General features: G+C 52.6%; 2 protein-coding genes across 4 annotated transcripts; one reads left to right on the top strand and one right to left on the bottom strand.

Annotated features, from left to right (window-relative positions):
* Positions 1 to 505: 505 nt before the first annotated feature.
* On the bottom strand, positions 506 to 6,238 carry ZNF408 (zinc finger protein 408). Of its 2 annotated transcripts, XM_072969879.1 has the most exons (5): positions 5,779 to 5,913; positions 5,197 to 5,474; positions 4,411 to 4,472; positions 3,931 to 4,187; positions 506 to 2,874 (listed from the first exon to the last, which is right to left on the bottom strand). In XM_072969879.1, exons 1-5 carry the CDS (start codon positions 5,825 to 5,827, stop codon positions 1,346 to 1,348), a joined length of 2,175 nt encoding a protein of 724 aa, XP_072825980.1. In that variant the 5' UTR covers positions 5,828 to 5,913; the 3' UTR covers positions 506 to 1,345. The 2 variants fall into 2 exon arrangements, with proteins under 2 accessions (XP_072825980.1, XP_072825981.1); XM_072969880.1 differs by lacking the exons at positions 3,931 to 4,187; positions 4,411 to 4,472 and having other exon boundaries at positions 5,779 to 6,238.
* Positions 6,207 to 23,414, top strand: ARHGAP1 (Rho GTPase activating protein 1). 2 transcript variants are annotated; one of them, XM_072969881.1, is made up of 14 exons: positions 6,207 to 6,340; positions 9,864 to 10,045; positions 10,267 to 10,362; positions 11,683 to 11,712; positions 17,280 to 17,367; positions 20,252 to 20,383; positions 20,751 to 20,837; positions 21,030 to 21,128; positions 21,494 to 21,601; positions 21,683 to 21,759; positions 21,963 to 22,040; positions 22,433 to 22,561; positions 22,756 to 22,859; positions 22,996 to 23,414. In XM_072969881.1, exons 2-14 carry the CDS (start codon positions 9,913 to 9,915, stop codon positions 23,176 to 23,178), a joined length of 1,344 nt encoding a protein of 447 aa, XP_072825982.1. In that variant the 5' UTR covers positions 6,207 to 6,340; positions 9,864 to 9,912; the 3' UTR covers positions 23,179 to 23,414. The 2 variants fall into 2 exon arrangements, with proteins under 2 accessions (XP_072825982.1, XP_072825983.1); XM_072969882.1 differs by lacking the exon at positions 11,683 to 11,712.
* The last annotated feature ends 1,135 nt before the right edge of the window (positions 23,415 to 24,549 follow it).

The raw sequence follows: 24,549 nt of genomic DNA, 5'->3' as shown, positions 1-24,549 counted from the left end.
TTGATTTCCCCACAGCTGGACCATGCCTGCCAGTCCACTCTCCAGTGGTCTCTTCGAACATAAATCTCATCATGTCACTCCCTTGCTCCCTTCAATGTCCTGAGAATGAAGCCCAAAGTCCTGAAGCAAGAACCATGTGGCCTGGCTTTGCCCTCCTCCCCTCAATGTCTGCTCCAGCCACACTGGTCTTAGTGGCTCACACACGCCACCCCACCCCGCTCCCGCTGTGACCCCAGGGCTTTTCCATAAGCAGCTCTCCACGCCCCCACCTTCCCCTGCACCTACTCATCCCTCAGGTCGCAGCTGAAACACGGGACAGCAGGGTGCAGAGGTGGAGAGCCTTACTCCAGTGCTTGGCTACGTGGGCTTGAACTGCTCCTCTGCCACCTAGTAGCTCTGTCACCTCAGGCAGGACACTGAAAGCTCTTTGCTCTCCAGTTTCCTCACACCTACCTCACAGGATTGCTAAGAGGATTCTATAAATAAACTCACACAAAGGACTGGCCCATAATAAAGGCTGTTTATTATTATTCCTGGGGGACACCTCCCCCGATGCCCCTGACCAAGATAGGCCACCCCATCAAACTCGCCCACAGCACCAGGCAGTGCGCCTCTTCCAACTCCCATCCAGCACCCTCTGCCCTCGTGGGTCCTGAGCTCCTATCCTGTTCACAGCTGCGTCCCCAGCACCACAGGCAGGCGCTTCTTCCTCGCTCCTTCCCTCAACAGGGCTGCCTTTGGCCAGGTACACACACATAAGGGCACAGACCTGGCCCCAGATACCTCCGAAGAGTGTGGTGTCCTTCAGCACAGAATGAAAACCAACTTCACAGCCCTGAGGTGGTGAGAAAAGCTGCCAAAATAACCTACTGCCTGGCTTATAGAGACTTGTGAGCTGTGAATTGAGCCTCTCTGGCCTTTTAACCCTTAAAAGTCATTCCGTTGGTTCCAAATAGAAGTTCCTGTCCCTTAGGGAGCTCGATGACAGTGACTATTCCAGCTCTGAGCACCCGGCAGGGCAGCAGTGCTACCTGCAACCCGACTACCTCGCTGGGCGGGGTCAGCTCTGCCGTGCTGAAAGAACAAGCACCGTAAGGAGCTCCCAGAGAGGGAGGCAGAACAAGCTCCACCGGAAGCCGATAATACGAAGATCTTACATCTAGCAGAGGTTTATCTTATTAGGGCCTTCAGAAACAGCGTGGTCGTCCTCAAGCAGGAAAGGGACGTCCTTGACCTGCTTCTTGTAGACTGGCCTCAATCAGGGAACCCGAAGAGAAAGATCCAGACACCCAAACCTCGGAAACACTAGTCTTTATGTAGAGCTCAGCTGGGAGTGGCGAGGGTGTCAGGTGCCCGTCTCCACCTCCACTACTCCTGCCCAGGTGCCAAAGCCCATGTCCTTATGGATGAGTACCAGGCCAGCGCCGGGGCCTGGCTCTTCAGGCACCACAAAGCACTTATCCTGGCTCTCGGCAATGGTGACCTCGAAGACGTCCTGGGCTGGGGAGCCATCCTGTCCACTGCGAGTGTCCAGCAGCTCTGGCTCAGTCTGCAGGAGCACCACAGTGGGCTCAGAAGCAGCAGGTGGCACACAGGGTGGGCTGGAGGGTGCCCCGGGCTGGTGACTGAGCTGGTGCCGCTTGAGGCTTTGGGGGAGGGTGTAGCCCATGCCACAGGTGGGGCAGCGGTAGGGCTTGTCGGCCAGGTGGGACTTGAGGTGGCGCCTCAGCTTGGTAGCCAGCGTGTAAGCACGGCCACACTGGGGGCACGGGAAGGGCCTCTCCCCTGAATGCAGGCGCTCGTGAGCCCGCAGCGTGTGCGGGTCTCGGAGGGCCTTCCCGCACACGGGGCACAGGTGGGCCTCCCCGGTGTGGGAGATGAGGTGGCGCCGCAGTTCAGGCAGCTGGGGGAAGGCATCGGCACAGTGCGGGCAGCGGTAAGGGCGCTCCCCAGTGTGCAGCCGCAAGTGCCCGCGCAGGTTGCCCCGCTGGCGGAACGCCCGGCCGCAGTGTGGGCACAGGAAGGGCTTCTCCCCTGTGTGGAGCCGCATGTGGTTCCGTAGGGAGCCCTGGTTGGCCAGGGGCCGCCCACACACTGGGCACGGGCATGGGGCCGGGGCTGCCGGCACCTGGTGGGTCTTGCGATGCAGCCGCAGGGAGGGCCGGCGGGCAAAGGCCTTGCCACACTGGTCACAAGCAAAGGGCCGGGCACCTGAATGTACCACCTGGTGCTCTTTGAGGTCTCGCCGGGTGCCATAGGCCTTGTCACACTGTGGGCAGGGGAAGGGCCGCACCCCACGGTGGCCCAGAGTGTGGGCTTTGAAGCTCTCCTCTGAGCTGTAGCTCTTGCCACACTCGGTGCAAAGGAAGGGCTTGTGGCCCGTGTGCACGAACGCATGCTTCTTCAGATGGCACAGCTGCAGAAAGGCCTTGCCACACTCCCCACAGCGGTACCGTCGCCCCTGTTTTGAGGAGCTTCCTGCTGGACCAGGAGGGCTCCGCAAGCGTGCTGGGAGGCCAGAGTGCTGCTGCTCTCCAGTCTGCTGGGTGCCAGGCCCTGAGGTCTTCACTCTGGGGGGGCGCTGATCACTGGAGCTATGTAACTTCTTGACCAGGCAAGCGTGCAGCTGTGGGTCCGTGGCGGAAGATGAGGAACAGGCCTCACTGCTCTCAGGGCCCTGCTGGGGAGCAGAGCTGCTCTGAACTTCCAGACGCATCTGTGTCTGGGGTGGGTCCTCCTCGTCCACACTGCCATCCTGAGATGATGGGCCAAGTGGCTGCCTCTCCTTGGAAACCTGGTCCTGGTTTTGGGGCTTAAGTTCAGGGCTCACCATACTGTCTGCCTGGATGCTTAGGGGTGACTGGTGACCAGGATCTGTAAAGCAAGAGTGGGGCACATAGAGAATGTAGCAGGTGGCCACAGTGGTCTCACCAGGAAATTATGGGAACATGTGTCTTCTCCTCTTCAGACCCTGAGCTGCAGTGGGAGCAATGACAGCAATCTCTTCCCTAGAACTTGAGCCACACACTCCGTTTATCTTCCTGTCCAGTCTCAGGTGACTTCTGGGAGGCTCTCCTGGGAACCAGAGCTCTCTAGATGTCTGGATAATCCCTCAGATGAGACCTTCCCAGAGTGCCCTTGTTCTCCCTTTGGAGACATGCACTTAGGATGAGTTAGGACCACCACCTCCTCACTTCAGCTCATCTGAAAATAAAGGAACCCCACCCCCAGCCCAGACAGAACACAAGAAATTGGAAACCTTATACACAGCCTGCTGTCTTCATCAGCATGACCTTACTATTCCAGGAAACTTAACTCAGGAAGATAAAAAATCGTATATACCTATACAGTTGACCCTTGAACAACACACGTTTGAACTCTACAGGTCCACTTACAGATATTTTTCAACAGTAATTACCACAGCCCTACACAATCATGGTCCGCTGAATCCACAGATGCAGAATCACGAATGTGGAAACATGGATGTGGAGGGTCGATGGTAAGTTATACCTGGATTTTTCTGACTGCTGGAAGGGTCAGTGCCCCTAACCCCTGTTTGTTCAAAAGTCAACTACATTGTTCACTCTAAGGAAAAGACCCATCATTCTTCAATAAAAAGCATCAAATAACAGTTTACACCCCCAAATTCTGTAAACATCTTACTTGAAAATTTGGATCTTGCTGAGTCGACGAATCCTAAACCATTATGTCATGATCCTTACCCAATCCTAATCAAGCCCTGCCACCATCCCACATGGAAAAATCTACCCTATACCAGACTTCAAAATGTCACTAAATATCCAGGCTTTGCCCTTTCCCTCAGAAAAGCTACTGTTCTCCCTTATCTTCTTGAGCCACAAGCTCTGCTTTCTCTTATCAATAGGTTATTTTGGTGATAATTTGGGAAGCCGGCATTTATTTGACACACACCTGTGCGAGATTCTGTTGCATCCTCCCCAGGGAAGGCCACTTCCTGTTGTACAGAACACTCCACTTCTGTCACAGCCATGGCTGCCTCTTCCTCCAGCCTGGGCTGGGTGAGGCTTGGGCCCTCAGAGGGAGGCCGGGGCCACAGCAGCAGCTCAAAACCTGGCGGCACAACTCGGTACACCTGCAGGTGGAGCCTCTCGCTGATCCACACCGGGGCCACGTTCCCCTCACCCTCCAGCTTGGCTCTCTGCACCAAACTGCAAAGCAGAGCAAGAGCTGGCTCAGGAGACCCTCTTCAAGTGGTCCTCCCTGAAAACCCCAGCTCCTGGGCAGTCTGGGTTCTTTAGGACCCCATGCCTTAGGAACACTCAATGCAGAAGATCCGTGGGTGAGGAATTATAGTCAGCTTCTGGTTCCATCCCATGTCATAACAGAAAGCCTCAAAGGAGCATCTTCACTACACACTCTCCTGTAACTTACCTGGTCCAGCCTGAACTCTGCTCACAAGCACACACGTCTCCCCACAGGCCTAGTGACACGTCCTGAAATAAACCAATAAAAGTCCTTCTCCCATGTGTTTGAGAGGCCCAAGGTGAAACAAACAAACAAAAAACCTGATGTAACTTCTCCTGAGACAGATCTAAGATGAAGACTCTGGAAGGTTAATGGTTTCTGGATCTGCCTCTACAGGACTGTTCTGAGTTTTCATTCAGTAAAGGCTGAAAAAACTGTCCCTTCACTTCCCTCCCAAGGTGTGGAGAATTACTAAACTGAACATATTACTGCCTTCCAGTGAATACCAAACAGAAAAAGTAGTAAGATGTACAGCAACTTTGAAATTTTTTTGAGGACTTATGCAATGAAATCCTTTACCTGTGCCGTTTCATTTTTTGCTCCAAATAATCCTGGAGGATTAAAATAAAGGAAATAGCCATTTCTTTATTTTATATATTTGTTAAGTGAGGCATACCATCTAACTAGCTTTGTGACAAAAGTGGGGTTTGATCCCATGGCTTTTTAATTCCCACAACCTTTGCTCTTGACTTTCTATTGCTGATACTCTACTAATCCAGTTTTTAACAACTTTTTGCACCTCCTTAACTACTGCAAGTGAGGAAAAGAGACCGTACTGGAGAGAAAAGGCAAAACTATCTCCTATCTCTGGGAATACTCTGCATCTTCTAACAAACTGGAGCGCTGTCCAGAAATGTCTGAACCTCTTCCAAATTTTCAGTTATGGAGAGGAGACATCCTCTCCCTCAATACCTCCTCCTGTTTCGTTTTCACTCCATCGCCCTTCTGCCCCGAGGCATACTCTTCTTCCAGTGGCCCCCAGAGCAGTCCCGGCTGCAAGGATTCCCCGACACACCAGATCCCAAAGCACCGCTCCACGGCGAGTGAGGGGCCAAGGGCCAAGCCCCGGGGGAGGCTCTTTAGACTGAGGATGGCTCGGGTCGTCCCAGGAGGTAAGTCTTTGAGTCCCTGTGCACAACCTTCTCCGGAAGGGCTCCATCCTGAGACCCGGCCGAGGAGCGGATCGGGGGCTGCAGGTAGAGAGGAAGACACTGAGGAAACGGCTCAATAGGTCGTGGGGTGGGGAAAGGTAAGGGAGAAAACCCCAGGTTCAGCCAAGCCTCAGGAGTCTGAGGTATCTGTAAGGGTTCTAAGGGGGCCCCGGAAAGGTGTGATGGAGTTCAAGGACACTTTAAAAGCCCCCAGAGACGCTGAGGGCACCGGAGAAGGATGCCGGGCTCAGGGGGAAAAGGGTCGGGGGAGGGAAGAGTGGGCCAGAGAACTTTAGGTGTATTAGGCCAGGGCCGAGAATCGGAGACAGCACAGGTCACTCACTGAACTGCAGTCTCTCCCTCTCCAAGAGCAGCTCCTCCGCCTCTTCCATCCCGGGTCAGACAGCCTTCCTCTGCCGGAAGTGAGCGTTGCCGCCTTAGCTCCCCCCGGAAACAGTAATTGACTTCCAAATTCCCACTCGGGAAAGAATCGTAAGAGTCACACCTCATTGGTGCACAGGACCGGGAGTTAGGAAGTACTGGTTAGGCAAATCTCTGTCTGAGAACAATACGAGATTAGGATTCCGGAGGTCCACCATGGATTCGAGTATCCGGGAAAGCGGAACTAATTGTTACAGTGGCCTCTCTTTTTTTGTTGGGGGGACAAGTCGGACGGTTATACTGTGCCTCCTGCAGGAGGGCAATAGGCGGGCACGTACAGGAAGTGGGTGGGGCTCCTGGAAAGGCCATGTTTGGAACGGGCAGCGGGTCGGAAGTGGGTTGGAGGTTTGGCGGAAGTCGTTGGGGTATGAAGAGACAGGGAGGGGGCGGTTCCCGTTCGAGCGCGGAGCCGGATGTTTGCCGATTTTTGACAGGCGTGGCAGAGGGAGCGGTACCCGACCACGGTGAGCCGCCAGGCGCGAGGTCTCCATGGGAGGTGGGGGTCGGGGGAGGGAAGAAACTGGCCAGATCATCTGAAGGGTTGGGGTTCGGATGGGGAGGATCCGAGCGGACCCGAGGAAGGGAGCAGGGGTGGAACGGGGCCTGAGAACCTGGACTTCCCGCTACGGGGATTCTGCTGCACTCTCGGGTCTGCAGTGAGAGGAGTTTGCTTCCTTGCTCCCTTCTTCCTGGCTCTTCGCTCGCTGTCGTCCAGCAAACTCATGGGAAGGGGTAATCTCCCAGGTCCAATCTAGGGAAGCGCTAAGAACAAAAATTTGAGAGAAATGTTTGCCCTTGCCACTTTCAAAATTTATTTCTTAATCTGTGAAATGAGATAATTTTTATCTCATTTTTTTGTAAACCATAAGCTCTATGCAAACGTGATTGTAGTTGAAAGTTTTGCTGTTGGGTTGTGGGATTTGCATTTTCACAATTCTGGAGCCCCAACTAGGAGGGTGATCCCAATGCCAGAGAAAAGGATTTCAAGTTGTTATTTTAGTTCTCCGCTGAGGAGATTAGGGAAGAGGCTTACTTTGCCCTTTTGTATAACTTTGAGAATCCCATGAATGACAAGCACTTAGAGAAGTACTCAGGGACTGATCTGCCCAAAGAGAACACTTGAGACATGCAGGGATTAAAATCTTGACTTTACTATATGACTCTAAGCAATTTGCTTATTTTTTCTGTTCCTTGAGTTTCTCAAACTGTAAAATGGGTTTAGTAGTACATACCTCATTCGTACTGTTGTGAAAAGATAATTTGTATCCAGTTCATGGCGGTTAGTTCCCTTTTCCTCTTAGGATATGAATTGATTCCTTCAGTCATTCAGCAAATGACTGAGCATCTACTCTGGACCCAGATATAATTTTGAGGAGGTCAGGGGTTCTTAAACAGGGATTCTAAGAGGGCCTGTGAACCCCTTAAAATTTCATGCATGTGCTGATTTTTCTTAGAGAAAAAGTCCATAAATTTCACCAGAATTTTAGAGAGTTCCAGGACTGCCCAAAGTGTTAAAACCTCTGCCTAAAGTGATTTGTGAAGACTTTATAAAAGGTAGACATTTTACTTACTAAGAAGAGAAAAATTAATCTGAGACTAAGGAATATTTTGCAGAGTGCAGCACAACTTGTAAGTGACAGGAATTTTAGGCAGCCAAGATATTTCATTTTTAGTACCTTATGTTAGAATTTCCCTGAACTGGCTCCCCCCCACCACACACATAAATGGTAGCTAAGCTTCTGGGTTCACAGGGGACAACAGCTTTGGGTAGAAGAGTCATAAAGGATGCCAGGTTGGCTGGGAGGTGAAAACAACTGTGATTACTTATGTTGAAAAAGGAGGTTATGGAGTGGGGGAGGGGTTACTGGAAGAGGTGGAGTTCAAGTTCGTCTCCCTTTGAGAGTGCCTCTCTCCCTCCCTCACACATACTTCAGCTCCCAGCTGTTCCTTCTAACACTGCCTGCCGTTCATTTTAGCACAAGTATTTTAGAATGCTGAGAATTATATTTCTGGGAGGAGTCTTCACTTCTATAGCTGAGGAAATTTAGGCCTAGATAGGAAAAGGACTTGCCTGGCATCTTTGCAACTCAGTCAGGACCATAATCCAGGTCTCCTTAAAGCTCATCTTGTGCCTTTCTCATTGCATCAAGCACCCACTGTGTGCAGAAAGACTTCTCTGGAATAGCTGTGGGCAGGGCTGAAGGAGCACTTGGTGCCTGGGCAGTAACCGAACAGAAGGGATGGAGAAAAGGCTCAGGCCTGGAGAGGGTTACTTTGAGCTGAATTCTGTCCCTAGTAACCGGCTGGGGGCCCCTTTGGACATGCCCTCACAGCCTCCTGGGTCAATGTAGGGAGGAGTTTATAGATGAATCAGGTGTGGACTCCTCAAGACAGAGGGTTGCTTTTGTTGGAGGGTTGAAGCAGAATGGGGAGCTGGGGTGACAGTACAGCAGCGCTCACTGAGAGAAAGGCACTCCCAGTAGGGGAGGGAACTCTGTGTTTGCAGGAAGGGACTTGTATTTTGGTGGTAAGCAGTGAATAAGAGTAGCAGATAAGGCCAGGGGAGAGGAAGAGGGAACAAAAGAAGGATTTTTGTTGTTGTTCATTCGGTTGGGTTTTTTGGCTGTTTGGCTGCTCAGTTTTGGCTCAGGAGCTTGAAACAGCTTTTGCCACTGAATCAGTGTGGTTGCCTTGGTAACAGGGTAGTTGTTGCTAGGTTGTTGCTATGTAAATAGGGAGCTGCTGCCCTGCTGCCGCTGGTTTGCCATCCAGTCTTTAGCAGGCTGTGACGTGTGCAGGAGGTTGTCACATCGCTTAGAGGTGTTCAGGGTCTGGATCTTGGCCCACAGTTCTCCCCTCTTCTCCCTACCCATGCCTGGGTCTTGTCTGTACTCCTTATCTGCCCTGAGATTCTCTGACCATATATGTCATTTTTGGGGCTCCAGGAATGCAGTGGACTTCCCATGGCCTCTTCTCTGGGGTTGGACGAGTGGGTTGAATTGAAACTCACCTCCCTCACACTGTACGGTGAGATTGTGAAGGGAGAGGGGTTGGCTTCTTGTTAGGGCTGAGGGCAAAAGATGCCTCCTCCAGGCTGCACGCAGTCACATCCTCAAGGTCAGACCCCCGACCTGGGCAACCACTTTCAGAGTTGGCTCTTCTCCCTCCTGCCTGCTGCAGCTGCTCTCCTATTTTCCACCTCCTGCATCCCCACACTCTGGGTGTTGTGGGCTTCCTCCTTTCCCAGCTATGCCCCCCAATTCTTAGGGAAGTCTGTTGACTTTTCCCACCTTGAAATTAGTGTCAGGAGCTCCCCACAGAATAGAGTGGGCTTGGGAGCCCGCAGGAGCCTGCAGATTGTCTGCAGGGACTGGCAGGCAGAATCCATGTCCTGCTCCTCGTTCCTATCTTGGGGCAAACCCAGCTGGGCCCCTCAGCTCTGGCCTTTTTTCTGAGATGTTGTGGTCTCTGGCCACCTCCTCTTCCCTGAGCCAGGAGCTAGAGATGGAGTAACCGGGGCCTCTGCTGACCTTCTTCAGGCATGGGGTTTGGAGCAGCCCTGTGCTCCTTAGATTCTTGCAGCATCTCTACCCCACAACTGGGTCTGGGAAGCTTCTGTGCTCTCTGACCCCCAGGGCGAAGGGCGTGACCCTCTGCCCCGTGCAGCTGGGACTACATGACAGAACCAGCTGGGCAGTGGGCAGTGCGGGGCCTGGCACAGCTCTTCCCCCTCCAGCTGGAGGACCTGAAGGCAGGCACTGAGCTGTGCCATCCTTTGCCCCAGCTGCCTCTTCTGGAAACATGCCAGAAAATTGTGAGCCAGGAAAACCAGGAGCTACATGGAGCTCTTGGCAAGGATGAGGAATGTTGAGGAACAGGGACAGGGGAGCTCAGGGGAGGGAGGAGTCGGGGCAGGAGGGCTTGCTTTAGAGGTTATAGGTCAAAAGAGCGCGTCCCTGACATGCCCGCTGGCTCCCATGTCCCCAGGGTTCTCTTCAGGTTCTGTGGTGTGAAGCTGTGGGGGACAGGCTGGGCCATGGACCCACTCTCAGAGCTGCAGGACGACCTGACCTTGGATGACACCAGCCAGGCTCTGAACCAGCTGAAGCTAGCCTCCATTGATGAGAAGAACTGGCCCTCAGACGAAATGCCCGACTTTCCCAAGTCAGGTGGGCACAGCTGGATCTCAGCAGCCATGGGCACCTTACAGGGGAGACCCCCTTCCTGAGGAAGGAAGACCCCAGGAGGGCAGGATGGGAGCAGGCTGACCAGCCCCAGGGTGGGGCTGAGAGCACAAGCCTTACTGGGGGAAGGGCCAAAGGGCACAAATCTCAGGGAGAATATCGTGCCAGCCCCTCAGATTATCCACTGGTGTTGCTATATTTCTCAGATGACTCCAAAAGCAGCTCCCCAGAACCTGTCACACACCTGAAGTGGGATGACCCTTACTACGACATCGCCCGGCACCAGATTGTGGAGGTGGCAGGTGAGTACATCCAGCACTGCAGCTTTTTCCTCACAGTCTGCCCTCCTGGCTTAAGGAAGTCAGCTCCTCCTGCCTCAGGGGAAGGGGCTGCAGGGGAGGGGCGGGTCTGACTCCTGACCCTGGGGCTCTTGAGGCTCCACGTTCTTTAGAAACACAGGCTTGATTATGATGGCCACTTGGCCTGTTCACTTTCAACCACATCCCGACCTGTGACCTTGTCGTCTCCGTTGGCAGATGGTATGCGGGAGGCTCTGTGAAAGCCCTGGGTTTGATTTCCAGCTCTGCTCTCTGGGCTCATTTCTTCCTCACAGTGTTGCTGTAAAGATGACAGTAATGAACGTAAGTCAAGGCCTAGCCCAGAACCAGAACACAGTTGACTCTAAATAAGTGTTCATCCATCTCCCTTCCCTTTGCCCTCAGGTCAGCTTTTCTACCCCATCAGGGAGGTACCAGTCCCTCCTGGGAAACCTGATATCCAAGGAAGTCTGGAATGGCAGAGCTTCTTTCTAGAAGTTAGGGGCCACATGACCCCTGGAGCATCAGGTTCCTGGCAGTGAGACTACCCTGCTAAGAATGGGTGTGGCGCCCCCCTTGGGTCTCAGCCCCAGTGAGCCACACCCTCCTCTTCATGCTGTAGGACCCAGAAGACTCCAGGAACAGGGGAGGTAGCGGAGATGTTGATGACTTGGTTACTGCCCTTAGGGTCCTCCTGCTAGAAGAGGAAACTGGAATTGTAGGATCCTTTGTCTTTTCCCTAATGGTTTTCTGTCCTAAGTGGTGAGGCCAGGTGGCTGTAAGCAAGGATGACAGCATGGCCCTGCTCTGAGGCACTGGGGTGGGCAGGGGGAGCCAGGCAGCGGGTGGCCTCTGGAGCCCTGTGTGGCACAGGCTGAGGGGGTCCTGGAAGCAGTAGGGAGCCCTGGCTCTCCTAAATGCTGAGCTCTGGGAGGGAGTGGGCAGGTGAGAGGTTGTCCCTAGTGTCAAAGGTGTTTGTTTCTTTGGCATCTGTGTTCCTAGTGCCTGCCCTAGTCTGGGTTGGAGGACTTGGTTATGGCCTGTCTCGCCCCTACAGAGCAAGGCTGAGTTCTTTTTTGGCCTGGTCCTGCCCTGAGGACAGGAGAATTACCTGAAGGTTCAGAACTTTCCTCACTCCCAGAGATGGACCTGACTGGGATGTGGGGGTGTCTAATGTGAAGGACTCTCTATCCTGACATCCTCCTGGCTTATATGGCCAAGTCACAGGCGGAGCAGGGGAGACTGCCCCTGCCCCCACCAGGTGACCCCTGCAAGTAGAGCTGCAACATGTTTCTGTTTCTCCAGGATGTGATGAGCCTGAGGGGGCCCAGCCAGGTAGGTGTGTTCCTGGCTCTCTGTGCTTGGCCTCTCTGGGGTTGGATCAGGAAGGGCTCTCGGTGGAGGCCAGGTGGGGCCAGCTTAATTGCAGCCCCACTCTGGGGAGCTGGGAGCTGGCGGTACTTGGGAGCTGGAAATAATAAAGGATTTATGGGAGGTTTGACAGGGTTGGGGCTGTGCAGGGACACATCCAGAGCCAGGAGGGAAGGAACTCCAGGGGAAGAAGAGCTTTGCCCATGAGGGGCGTGGGGCTGGCAGTGAGCAATGGCCTGGCCTGAGTGCTGGCTCAGGGCCTCTCTGGTGGGGGTGTCCCCCATGTGTGTGCCTCTCTGACTGCCAAGAAGAGTTTAGATTGGCACTGCTAGAGCAAGAGTCACTTGGTGCGACTATGATGACGTCCTGGGAGGCCAGTTTCCTGGCATCAGAAACCAGAGAAAAAGCCCATGCTGGAAGGGAGGACGGAGTATGTCCCCAACTCCTCTGCTGCCTTGCTTCTGCCTGCTAGCAGTGGCTGTCATGCTCCACGGTCTTTCCAGTGGTGTGTGTGCTGGTAATTGTTTAATAGTTAGCCCTCCTGAAAGGAAAAAAAAAGAAAAGGCTATTATTTGTATTTTCTGTAGCATTTGCAATTTCTAACTACTGACAGCAGATTTCAAGCTACCAATGATGATGTCACCTGGCTTGCAATATTCCTGCAATCTTTAACATTTTAACAAATGTGTGAGCTTCAGCACATTGCCCCAGCTCCCACCTCCCCTCTCCTTGGTTGGCCTGTTCTGCAGGTTGTGGTAGGGTGCTGGTCTGGCGGGTCCCAGAATGCCTGCTGGAGGAGCTGCGCTGCTGCTGAAAACCCAGTCCGTCCCCTCCTTCCCACCCCGGAAAGGTCCTGATTGGTATCTGGGGAATGCTGAGACTTCATTCTTAGGCAGCTGGGCTTTTCCTGGTGCTTCCCACAAACGCTTTGCCTCCGCATTGAGCCCTCTCCCTCAGGCTTCAGGAGACATGGTGCTGCTAGATCCTTCTCTCCCTTCAGTCTCCAGGACAGAAGTCTGTTCTCTTCTGAGATCAGGATGGGAGTCCCAGGCCTTTTGACAGATGCCTCTTGTTTGAAGCAATCACCCTGCCTGCTGGCAAATGCCCTAGCCAGTAATGGGACTCCACTCAGGGAGGAGAGGGCAGGGGCGAGGCCCTGGGGTGGCTCATATCTCGTTCCTTGCTTGTCTAGGAGTCTTGCCATCCAGCCCCTCCCTGATCCCCATGTGGCCCCCTATCCTCATCCTGACTTCACTCAGCATACATTTATAAAACACTTACTCTAAAACAAGCCCAGTAGTCAGCATTGAGGATTTGTTGAGAAAAAAATGCACATTGCCTCCTTCAAGGAATATACAGCCCAGTGAAATGGTTCTTGAGGCTGGTCAGAAGGCTGTGAAGGGTATGGACCTCTTCCCCAGAAAACACTTGCATGTGCTTGTAATCTTTTTCATATAACATCATAGCGTTAGTGGATGCCCATTGTGGGAACCCTGGTTGAGAACCCAGTTTCCGAATTACAGGCAACTGAGTGATGGAACCACGGGCCCCTGGCCCCTCACCCCAGTTGTTGGCTTGATCAGTTACCAGCTCTTTAAATCCCAGAGCCCTGTGAGTTCAGACTTTCTGCCCTGCCTAAGTCCTCAAATCTGCCAGCCAGTGAGGACTGCCCTACTGTTGGAGGACAGGGATAAAGATAATTTTTTTGGAATCCCCTGGCCCCTCTTGGCATTTTCCCTTACATCCTGGGCATTTCCTCCACTTAGTGGGGAGTCAGCAGATCACGTCCCTCCCCTCACAGGCTCATGGTAGAAGGCCCGGGGGTTCTGAAGCTCCAGATTGTACACAAGGCTGGGCTGGCGGGTCTAACCTTCATCCCTGCTCCCTTCCAGTCTGCTCTGTCCGAGCCTGTGGGAAGTGACTAACAGTAGGTTGCAGAGCCATCCCTTGCTGGCCTGGAAGGGACCCAGCACCTCAGGATCCAGGCCATATTTTGAAAGAGAGCAGGTGGCACCTGGTCCTTTAAAATAAACCTGCTGCTGGATGGAGCTGCGCTGTCGCCTCCTCAGACACACTTGCAGAGGGTTTTTGGCTTAAGTCGAGAAATTCCACCCCAGGCTTTGGGAAATTGTCTAAAGCAGTCTCATAACCTAGATATCACTGTGAGCAAACTCAGAAATAGAACGATGCATACTGTGTAATGCTGACCTGTGACTCTGTACAACATTTATTGAATACCTGCCACATGCTGGGCTCTGGACCAGAACTAGACATTCAAAAATGGATGAGACATAGGTCCTGTCTTCAGGCTACTCACAGCCACTAGAAGAGACAGGCACATACACAGTTATACAAGAGAGTCAGATTGTCACGACAGAGATACAAGATGGTTCATGCTGGGAGCCATGAAAAGGGACAGCTAACCTGCCTGGGGGAGGGAGGAGAGGACACAGGCTTCTGGGAGATCATGCCTGGGATGAGTCTGAAGGATGCAAGAGTTAGCCTAGAGGAGGGAAGCAGAATTGTTCTGAAGAGCAAGTTCTGTCTGGCAAGAGAGACAGAGGCCAACGCTGCCCGATGCTGACTGGGCTGCAGGCACTTCTGTGCTGGGAGGGTGCTCGTGTGAGCCAGTCGGGGTCAGGGGTAGAGGGCAAGCCTGGAGGGACCTGTGAGCCATTCTCAGGGACTTTTCCACAGCTGGGGTAGGGTTCAGAAGGAAAAGAGGAGTCAAGGCAGGAGAGTTGGGGGCAGGTAGACATTTTCAATTCTCCAAGGCTAGAAGTTGGGGTAGTTTAAAAAGGAGAACAGGTCCTCCCTAGGGCTTGGTGGGTCAGGCCTCAAACCCTGACCCAGGAAACTCTTGGAAGGTCCTGGCTAGGACCTTTCAGGGCCAACAGAGGCTAGGTAGTGAGTGGAGATGGGACAGTTGAAGGGGCTGATCCACAGGCTGGACATGGTAGTCAGACTGTTGGGAGTGAGGCACTAAATCAGGCCAAAGCACTGGGCTGGGCCCCCAGCAGGCACTGGGGCCATGCTGCCTACATTCCAGAAGCCTTCCTCAGCCCCTCCATGGAATCTTGCCCTAGCCCTAAAGGGTCAGAGCCTTGGCAACCACTTTGGAAAAGCACTGAGTCCTGGGTTAAGTCATTGACCAAGAAGGATCATCAAGATCATAGTTTATTAAACATAGAGATGACAGCAGGCATGAGGGAGGGTCCTTCATCCTCCGAGGCAGGAGGACAGACTGTGCAGGCTGTGTAAGTGGTCTTTTCATTTGCCTCTGAAGCAATGGGGATTAGGCCAGTGTGGTCTGGTGACTCTGGAGAGGCACGCGGGTAAAGATGAAGGGACAGGCCCTGGGACGTGAAGGCATGGGGACCAGGCCTTGTCCCCATCAAGCTTTGCTTGGGGTCCCTAGTCCACACTGACCCTGGAAGAGCATCTCACCTTGGGAGGCAGTAGTGTATATCTCAGGAGCTCCCGGCTTCATGACAAAGCCAGATGATCAGACCATGAAACAGTGACTAGTTTTGGACAGACATCCCTCTGTGATTACACTCAAGTATGCACTTTCCCAAAGCAAGACAAACTCTGAACTCCTTGTTCTTTAGAATATCCTTAACGAGAAAGGATATGATTTTTAAAAATGTCCAGAGGCCAATCAACTGTGGGAAATAATTCTGGCAATAAAATCAGAAAGTGTTGTTAGTAGTCAAAATTGAGACATGACTGTTAAGTAATCAGACTGATTTCCTCAGTAGCCTCAGGTTTTCTGAGAAGGTAGCTTCACGAAGTTTTTCAAATACATGCTGCTCAGAGAGGCTACTTCTGGAATAAGTGTGGAGTTTTAAGATGATGTTTAGCAAGATAACAATTGCTTTGGTGGGTGTGACTTTTGGTTGTTGTTGTAGTTTTAGTTAAGGTGAAATTTACATAACCTAAAATTAACCATGTCAAACTGTACAATTAGGCACATGAAAAAATGCTCAGTATTGCTAACTATTACAGAAATGCAAATCAAAACTTCAGTGAAATATCACCTCACACCAGTCAGAATGGCTATCATTAAAAAGTCCATGAGCTTTGACACAACATTGTAAACTGACTATACTTCAATAAAAATATATTTAAAAAAAAAAAGTCCATAAACAACAAATGCTGGAGAGGGTGTGGAGAAAAGGGAACCTTCCTACTCTGTTGGTGGGGATGTAGTTTGGTGCAGCCGCTATGGAAAACAATCTGCAGATTCCTTTAAAAAACTAAAAATAGACTTACCATATGATCCAGCAATCCCACTCCTGGGCATGTATCCGGATGAGACTCTAATTCAAAAAAGATACATGCACCCCCAGTGTTCATAGCAGCACTATTTACAATAGCCAAGACATGGAAGCAACTTAAATGTCCATTAACAGATGATTAGATAAAGAAGTTGTGGTGTATTTATACAGTGGAATACTACTCGGCCATAAAAAGAATAAAATAATGCCATTTGCAGCAACATGGATACATCTGGAGATTGTCATTCAAAGTGAAGTAAGCCAGAAAGAGAAAGAATACCATATGATACCATTTATATGTGGAATCTTAAGAAGTGAGACAAGTGACCATGTTTGCAAAACAGAAACAGACTCACACACATAGAAAACAAACTTATGGTTACCAGAGAGGGGTGGGTGGAGGGATAAACTGGGAGTTTTGAGATTTACACATACTAACTACTACTATATATAAAATAGACAAACAGCAAGGTCCTACTGTATAGCACAGGGAACTACATTCAATACCTTGTAATAGTCTATATTGAAAAAAATGAAAAGGAATATATATATATATGAATCACTATGCTGTACACCAGAAATTAATATAACATTGAAAATCGACTATACTTCAGTTAAAAAAAAGTATGTACGATTCAGTGGTATTTAGTACACTCACAGTGTTGTATAACTACCTCTATTTCCATAATTTCATCCATACCCATAGCAACCCCCATAGCCATAAGCTTCAACCCTTATTCTCCCCTCCTCCCAGCACCTACAAGTGCTAATTTGCTTCCTGTTGTTACAGACTTACCTATTCTAAGTAGCTTGTGTAAGTGGAACCATACAATATGTAGCCTTTTGTGTCCAGCTTCTTTCACTTAGTATGTTTCCAAGGTTCATTCACAACAGTAGCATGCATTAGTACTCCATTCCTTTTTATATCCAAAAAATATTCCATTGCTCGGATACACCGTATTTTCTTTATCCACCCATCCACTGATGGACATTTCGGTTGTTTTCACCAGGTGTGATTTTTTGAAAAGTTATGTTATTCTTTTACGCCCCAGCTCAGCAGCCCTGAGAGCACCTGTTCCTCTCCAGCAACACACCCTTGAGTGCAGGCAGCTGCCAGAAGGTCTGCTGCATGGGCCACTCTGGCCCCAGTGCTAACTGGCACGGATCTCCAGGCCTGGCCCCTTTCAGTTCCTCAGCCTTCTTCTCTTGGTTTATCTTCACCCACTGTGCTCCACCTTTCTTCGCACCTAGGAGATGACAAGTATGGGCGGAAGATCATTGTGTTTAGTGCCTGCCGAATGCCCCCAAGCCACCAGCTGGACCACAGCAAGCTCCTTGGGTGAGTACCCTTGGGAAAGTGGCGGGGGCCTGTGCCCAGATCCCCACTACAACCTGACATCATTTTCTTTACTGTCCCTTCTTGCCCCGGGGGTGCCGAGCCCCATCCCTCAGGGGACGCCCTCTTTTCCTGAGGGAGCCATTTTACATTAGGAGGCAAGCACTGGGCTAGGAGTCTGACCTGGTTTCTAGTCCTGGGAACTGTCTGTGTGACCTTGACAAGTGTCTTCACCTCTGTATGTCTCTTTTTCTTCGCTTTTCTTAGGGGATAATAATACAGCCCTCCTTCCTCGTGGGAATGAGATACTGCATGTGACGATGCTTTGAAAAGTAAAATACTGTCCAAATATGAGGACTGATTGCGATAACGACACAGTGCTTCCGAGGCGGTTGAGTGTTTAACATTTGTGTGAATAGTGTTATCTTATTTGTGCCAAATTTGGTGCCAGCGACCTCTGTTCCTATCAGGGTTCTGATAGCCCAAGGCATGTAATACCTTTGGTTGTTCTAGGTACCTCCTGATGCAAGTCTGAAGGCTGGCTGAGAGCAGGAGCTTGACAGACTCTGTTCTGATAAGTGTTCACTGTTGAGGCCCCACTGGGCCCACGCTGGGCCCACAGCATGTGCGGGGCCCATGGAGGCAGAGCCGTAACTGACTTCCTCCTGGGGCCCCTTAATGTGTGTACAGTTTCCATGTTGCACTCCTTTTCTGACCACTTTAAAGTGCTCCCTGTCATTGAAAACATCTGCCCTGCCCACTCCAGCTTTTTGGTTGTGTGTGTGGAGAGGGGGACAGGCCAGGGCTACAGCAGTGGAAGCTGAGGCGCCTGAGTGCAGTCTCCGCTGTGCAGTGAGCCAGGGCCCGGCCCGTCTCCCCAGCCTTAGGTGAATTCTTTCTCCCGTCTCCAAAGCCCTCCTCCCACTGCTCCTCAGCCCAGCAGGCAGGCAGAGGCTTGTCCAGGCCCATCACGTGGCCGGGCCAGGAATGGGCCAAGGAGGCCCTCCTGAGGGTTGGCCGAGTCACATGCTCTCCTCTCTGGTTGTATCACAGTGTCTGACAAAGCAGGTGACAGACTCCTGGCCAGATTATGGTCTGAGTAGGAGGAAGTCAGAGGATGGAGATGGGAAAGCACCCAGTTTCAGGAGAGAGCTTGCTGAGTGAGGCTGCCCCCATTCTGGCTTCGGCTGCCTTCAGGAAGCCCTCTGTCATCCATCCTGTCCGTCCTCCAAAAAACATTTTGTTGACGTACACGTATCCAGAAAAGTGAACAAATTATATATACTCCTTGATGAATTTTCAAAAACTAAATATACCCATGTCCTCCACACCCACATACCTCCCTTTGCTCTTCCAGCCACTGCTCCAAAGGGTAACCCTGTTCTCACATCCAGCTTCTCAGATTGGTTCTGACTGCAGAAACATCCTGTGAGGTATTCTATTTATAGATGTCCTATGATTTATTTAACCAATTCCCTGTTGTCGGACCCTTAGTTTGCTGCTCAACTTTTTTTCCCCATTATAAAACAGGCTACAGTGAAAAGCCTTTTACAGAAATGTTTCTGTTCATCTCTGATTATTTTCTTTGGATAAATTCCTGGACATATTTTTACTAGGTCAGAGTATGAACATTTTATAGCTTCTGATAAACATCACTTTGTTGCCCTCCAAAAGGTTTCTAACATCTGTCACATCAAAGGATGAGTGTATCGTCACTACAATTTTTGCTATTTTATAGTTGCAAAATGCCGTTTTTTTATATGACAGCTCCTTGCTCAATGTGTATCGGGGGTATATCACTATGTAGTGCTAATGATCGGAATCATGACAACAAGTCCTCACATGCCTGCTGGTGCTGGCCCAGCCCGGCCCCTGTGGACCAGTGTTGAGGTTACCCTCTCTGGGTTAGGTCAGGTAGTATCTGGCATTTAATCAAATCCTTGGGCATTTCCCGTGGCTCCTTTACCCTCCTTCCTCACCCCACCTTGGAAGCCCTTAGCATTCCTGCGTGTGCAGCCTCCCAGCCTGGAGTGGTGTTCCTGCTGGGCCCTGGGAGCCATTGGTGAACCAGAAAGAGGGTTTTCCACTGGACTCCTCTCCCTTTCTGAAATTTGTGTTCATTCCCTTCATACTTCTGCACCTCAGGTGGCTCTGCACCTGTATGTATGTTCGTATTGAGTGTCAGGAATTGTGTTGTGAGCATAAGGAACTTGAGGTGTGGATCTTTGATCCATAAAAACCCCCCTTGCTGGATCAGAGGACCCTCTGGCCACCCCAGCCCCCTCTCATGGACACAGTGTTTTACAGCCAGTGCTGGAAGTTTGAGTGTAAAAGGCAGAGCTGTCCCATGGTCAACAAAGCAAAATCTGGAGTTAGTTCTCCTCCAGTCTCCACCACAAGCTGTGTCACCTTAGATTGGCACTTGATGTCTCTGAGCCTCATTGCCCTCACTTATAAGAAGGGGATAATATCAGCCTCCATTATTATGAGGAAGGCATGAGATAATGTACGCAAAGTGCTTGGTAGACACTAAAAGCTGAATATTGATAAATGGTGACTATCATCATCATTATTCAGGACAATCCCGTGAGGGGAATGTTATCCCCATTTTTACTGCAGGTATGCAAGACAGCTCCAGTTAGTAACAGTCCTGGTCTGACTGAGTCAGTGCTCAAAACAGAGCTGCTGTTGTTATTCCTCCGCCCAGCCCAGCACTCCCCTGTACCTCCTGCACCGCAGTGTGGTGATGGACTGTGCAGCCGGGATACACAGTGCAGGAGCCGGGGACGGCTATCGTACAAGCAGTGGATTCCTGGAGCACCGGTTCTGTCTTAATGGGGCCCCACTTGTGTACAGAGCAGGCCCTAGCGGGGCTTTTCTCTTGAAGGTACCTGAAGCACACCCTGGACCAGTATGTGGAGAGCGACTACACGCTGATCTACCTGCACCACGGCCTGACCAGCGACAACAAGCCCTCCCTCAGCTGGCTCCGCGACGCCTACCGGGAGTTTGACCGCAAGTGGGTTGGGACCTGCAGTGGGCTCCAGGGCCTGGGGGCAGAAGCTCTGCCAGGTTCTGGGCTGCCCTCGGCTTGGCCAGGAACATATTGCTTGCCAGGAAGAGGCGGGTTCCCGGCCTGGGAAAACTAAACACAAAGAATCTCAAGTTGAAATGGCCTGGGTTGAAATCCCAGTTTCTCTACTTACTCGTTCTGTGACTTTCCATGTTACTTAACCTCTCTGAGCCTGTTTCCTAACCTGTAAAAATACGGCAACAGTAGCACTTACCTTGCAGGCTTAATCATTAGTCAAATCAGTGTCAGTAAGAGCCTAGCTCTGTGCCCCTCCTGCCACGCCCGCCCCTGAGCTCCCACTCGGCCCCTGCAGGTACAAGAAGAACATCAAGGCCCTGTACATCGTGCACCCCACCATGTTCATCAAGACCCTGCTCATCCTGTTTAAGCCCATCATTAGGTGAGTGGGCCCAGGATGGGGCACTGGGCTCCTGTTCTGCCCCTTGAACTCTAAAGCAGATACCCGAGGACACCAAGCATCCTGGAGACAGTCCAGTTTGGGGCTAGGCCTCTGATCTGGGCTGCTGAGGGGACAGTGGAGGCCTGCTGAAATGGGCCCGCCCTGGACCCATACCCTTTCTTCTGTCGGCAGCTTCAAGTTTGGGCAGAAGATCTTCTATGTGAATTATCTGAGTGAGCTGAGTGAGCACGTGAAGCTGGAGCAACTGGGGATCCCTCGCCAAGTGCTCAAGTGAGGCTGGGACGGGGGCTGTAGGTGCCCAGTGGCACATGGTACAAGAATATTGTGTTTGTTGGGGGGACATGTCGGCCAGGGGGAGAAGCAGCCTTGGGAACCCCAGGATACACAGAGGAAGTGAATGTAATGAGTTAAGAGACAGCACATGGGGTCAGAGAGAACAAGTTCAGATCCCATTTCAGTCACTGAAAAGCTCTGTGACTGAATCTCTTCACTTTCTCATGTGTAAAGTGGGGTTGAGGGGAGGACTGAATGAGGTCATCCATGTAAAATAGCACAGCACGTGCTTGACACACAAGAGTTGCCATAGTGACTGCAGAGCCAGGTAGAGGGCCTGACCCTCCCCTGTGCTCCCCTAGGTATGATGACTTCCTCAAGTCCACACAGAAGAGCCCTGCGACAGCCCCCAAGCCCATGCCACCGCGGCCCCCGCTGCCCAACCAGCAGTTCGGGGTCTCCTTGCAGCAGTGAGTATGCGAAGGGTGGGCGGGGCTGGTGCCTGGGGACCCGGAGGGCTGTGGATCCCGCTCACTGCCTTGTGCCCACAGCCTCCGGGAGAAGAACCCGGAGCAGGACCCCATTCCTCTCGTGCTGCGGGAGACGGTTGCCTACCTGCAGGCCCACGGTGAGTGCCGGGCTGCCCCTCGCCATCAGCTGTATCTCCCAGCTCCGCCCCCACCCCAGAAAGCTGCTAGGCAGGGCTGGACGAGGTCCCACACACTCCAGCACCCACACGGACCCTGCCTGGAACCCCGAGACAGAGAATGGGTGGGGGAGTCGGCACATGGCCCCAGAGCTCTGAGACTCACCAGGCTCACTGTTTCCCAGCTCTCACCACTGAGGGGATTTTCCGGAGGTCAGCCAACACCCAAGTCGTACGCGAAGTGCAGCACAAATACAACATGGGTGAGTGGCCCGGGGATGTGCTGAGACCCACAGGACCAGTACGGATTGTGTGCGTGTGTGTGTGTGTCTGCTGGCTGTCTCAGAGGTTTCTGTGGCATTTGGTATAATTACATGGGTCTTACTCCTGCCTGATTGCCCCTGGCCTGCCTCCTCCTCAGTCAGGCTCCTAGGGCCCGGGTTTAGGGTCACTGGGAGGCGAGGAATAACTAGCATGTGCTGGGAGCGCCCACTCCCCAGATGGCCTGCACCTGTGTCCCCTGTCTCAGTGGGAGGAGGAGGCTTCTGGCCAAGGGCGAAGTTAGGCCGTGGGGCCTGCTTGGCTTCCGGATTGCCTGCTGGTCTCCAGGCTGGGTCCAGCTCCTCTCCACCCTTCCTCTCTTCCTTGCCCCCAGGGCTGCCTGTGGACTTCGACCACTACAATGAGTTGCACCTGCCAGCGGTCATTCTCAAGACCTTCCTCCGGGAGCTTCCTGAGCCCCTGCTCACCTTTGACCTTTACCCGCACGTTGTGGGCTTCCTCAGTGAGTGTCCGTCTCTTCCCTCCCCAGCTCTGTGCTGCGACTACAGGGTGGGGTCGCAGATGGACTCAGAGCAGGCAGGTTTGGCCTGTCCTCCAAGGAAAGTCTGGTTGGGGTCTCCCTTCTAGCCTGACTTCAGGGCTTCCTGAACCACCCCAGCCTCAGGCTCCTGTGACCTGGGCCCCCATTCCTCATAGACATTGATGAGAGCCAGAGAGTGGAGGCGACACTGCAGGTCTTCCAGACGCTGCCTGAGGAGAACTACCTGGTGCTTCGTTTCCTCACTGCCTTCCTGGTGCAGGTGAGACCTCGGCCTCTACCACTTACCTGCAGAGAGGGGGGAGGAGCCTCCACAGCTGCTGCTCCTGGGCGTGGTTGCTGGGCATGGGAAGCAGGGTCTATGGCTTCCTGCTGCAGCCCCCTGATTCCCTCCACAGATTTCTGCCCTCTGTGACCAGAACAAGATGACCAACACTAACCTGGCTGTTGTCTTCGGCCCTAACCTGCTCTGGGCCAAGGATGCTGCCATCACCCTCAAGGCCATCAATCCCATCAACACCTTCACCAAGTTTCTCCTGGATCATCAAGGGGAATTGTTTCCTGACTCCAAGGGGCTCTGAGCCCAGCCCTTGCCCCACCCACCCCCTTCTCCTATAGCCCCAGTTTGGACTCTTCCTCCTGGCTTCAGCCTTACAGGAGCCCGGGGCTCCTGCCCAGGAAGGGGCCATGAGGCTCCCCCATCTAGAGATAGAAACTAGAGCCAGCCAACTAGCTGACTCGACCCCTCCTTCTGTCCAGCCCACCTCACCAGCCCTGGAGGCCTTGCTGTCACCACAAGACGTTTTTCTTCGCCTTATACTTCTCACTGCCTCCTTGGATACCTGGCTCCTGCTGGGCTCTGCAGAGCTGGCCTTGGCTTTTCAGGCAGGAGGATGGGCCCCAGCAACCTGCTTTCTCCTGCCTCTTTCCCTGGTAACTGGAGATGCCAAAATCACTGCCGGCTGGGCTGGTAGCTGGGGCTGGTCCTCCCCTTCCTGACTGCTGGGGAATGGAAGGCTGTGTGGGCCTGGGCTGGCCCTGCTGAGGCTCCTCCCTGTCTGGGTGAAGGCCTGGTTGCCAGCACCCTGCTCCTGCCCTCCCTGCTGACAGCTCAGCCTTGGGTACTTCCACAGCTAGTGAAAGGCAGGCTGGAGTCGGCTTCCTATGTCTGCCTTCTCTTCCACACATCCTGGGTCAGCCTTTCCCAAGTGGTACTGCCCCCAGGGTGTCCTAACCCTCTGGTTCTACCAGGACTGGCAGCTTGGATGATAGGGCTGAGACCCAGCATCCATTCAAAATAGACACCCCATTCCCACCCCTGAGAGCCCCCTAGTGTCTGGTCAGACCAGTGACAAGCAGACCCCCCGCCCCGCCCTGCCCCTCATGCCTTGCCCCCCGCCGCCCTTCCCACTTGTACAGATCCTTAGCCATGTCTCTTGTGGAGTCCCTGCCCTGGCCAGGGATGACTCAGTGCCTCAGGATCTGTGGTAGCTCCTTCCTCCAGCTGTGGACTCCTGGAGGGGCTGGGCAGAGACTGCTAATTAGATCGGCCTCTGCCAGGTAAGTTCTAGCAACCTCCTCCCTGGACCCCGATGATGAGGGATATCCCTCTTTCCACCTGTGTCCCTTCCTGGGGAACCCCTTTTCTGCAGCCTTGGCCAAGCCTGTTCCATGGGGATCCTCAATGACCAGTCCTGTCCCATCTGTGAGCTGGGTGTGGCCTGGGCCCTGACCTCACTGGGCTCTCCCCAGGACACTAGCATGTCAGGACTCCCAGGGCCTCCAGTGGCTGCTGGTTCCTTGTCAGTCCCTGTGTCTCTGCCAAGCCCAGGCTTCTGCTTTCTGCCTTCCTTTGTATATCAGGTGTTGCTCATGCCCCACTGACTGGGGAGCCTCGTGGATCTATTTGGTCCCTCTCCTGTCCCCTCCCACACTGGTCTTTACCTGGGGGG

The sequence above is a fragment of the Vicugna pacos genome, chromosome 10 (genome assembly GCF_048564905.1).
Source record: "Vicugna pacos chromosome 10, VicPac4, whole genome shotgun sequence".
Classification (NCBI taxonomy): domain Eukaryota; kingdom Metazoa; phylum Chordata; class Mammalia; order Artiodactyla; family Camelidae; genus Vicugna; species Vicugna pacos.
The sequence above is the reverse complement of the archived record's forward strand: the minus strand, read 5'-3'. Positions and strand labels throughout refer to the sequence as shown.

Bases quoted from the DNA above. Each gene is read 5' to 3' on its own strand.
- ZNF408 (XM_072969879.1), bottom strand. From the start codon at position 5,827: ATGGAAGAGGCGGAGGAGCTGCTCTTGGAGAGGGAGAGACTGCAGTTC. The intron at 4,473-5,196 runs GTATTGAGGGAG...GGTTTATTTCAG, and splicing joins TGAAAACGAAACAGGAGGAG to GACGTGTCACTAGGCCTGTG. The intron at 4,188-4,410 runs GTAAGTTACAGG...TCTGCTTTGCAG, and splicing joins CAGAGTTCAGGCTGGACCAG to TTTGGTGCAGAGAGCCAAGC.
- ARHGAP1 (XM_072969881.1), top strand. From the start codon at position 9,913: ATGGACCCACTCTCAGAGCTGCAGGACGACCTGACCTTGGATGACACC. The intron at 10,046-10,266 runs GTGGGCACAGCT...TATATTTCTCAG, and splicing joins GCCCGACTTTCCCAAGTCAG to ATGACTCCAAAAGCAGCTCC. The intron at 21,129-21,493 runs GTGAGGCTGGGA...GTGCTCCCCTAG, and splicing joins ATCCCTCGCCAAGTGCTCAA to GTATGATGACTTCCTCAAGT.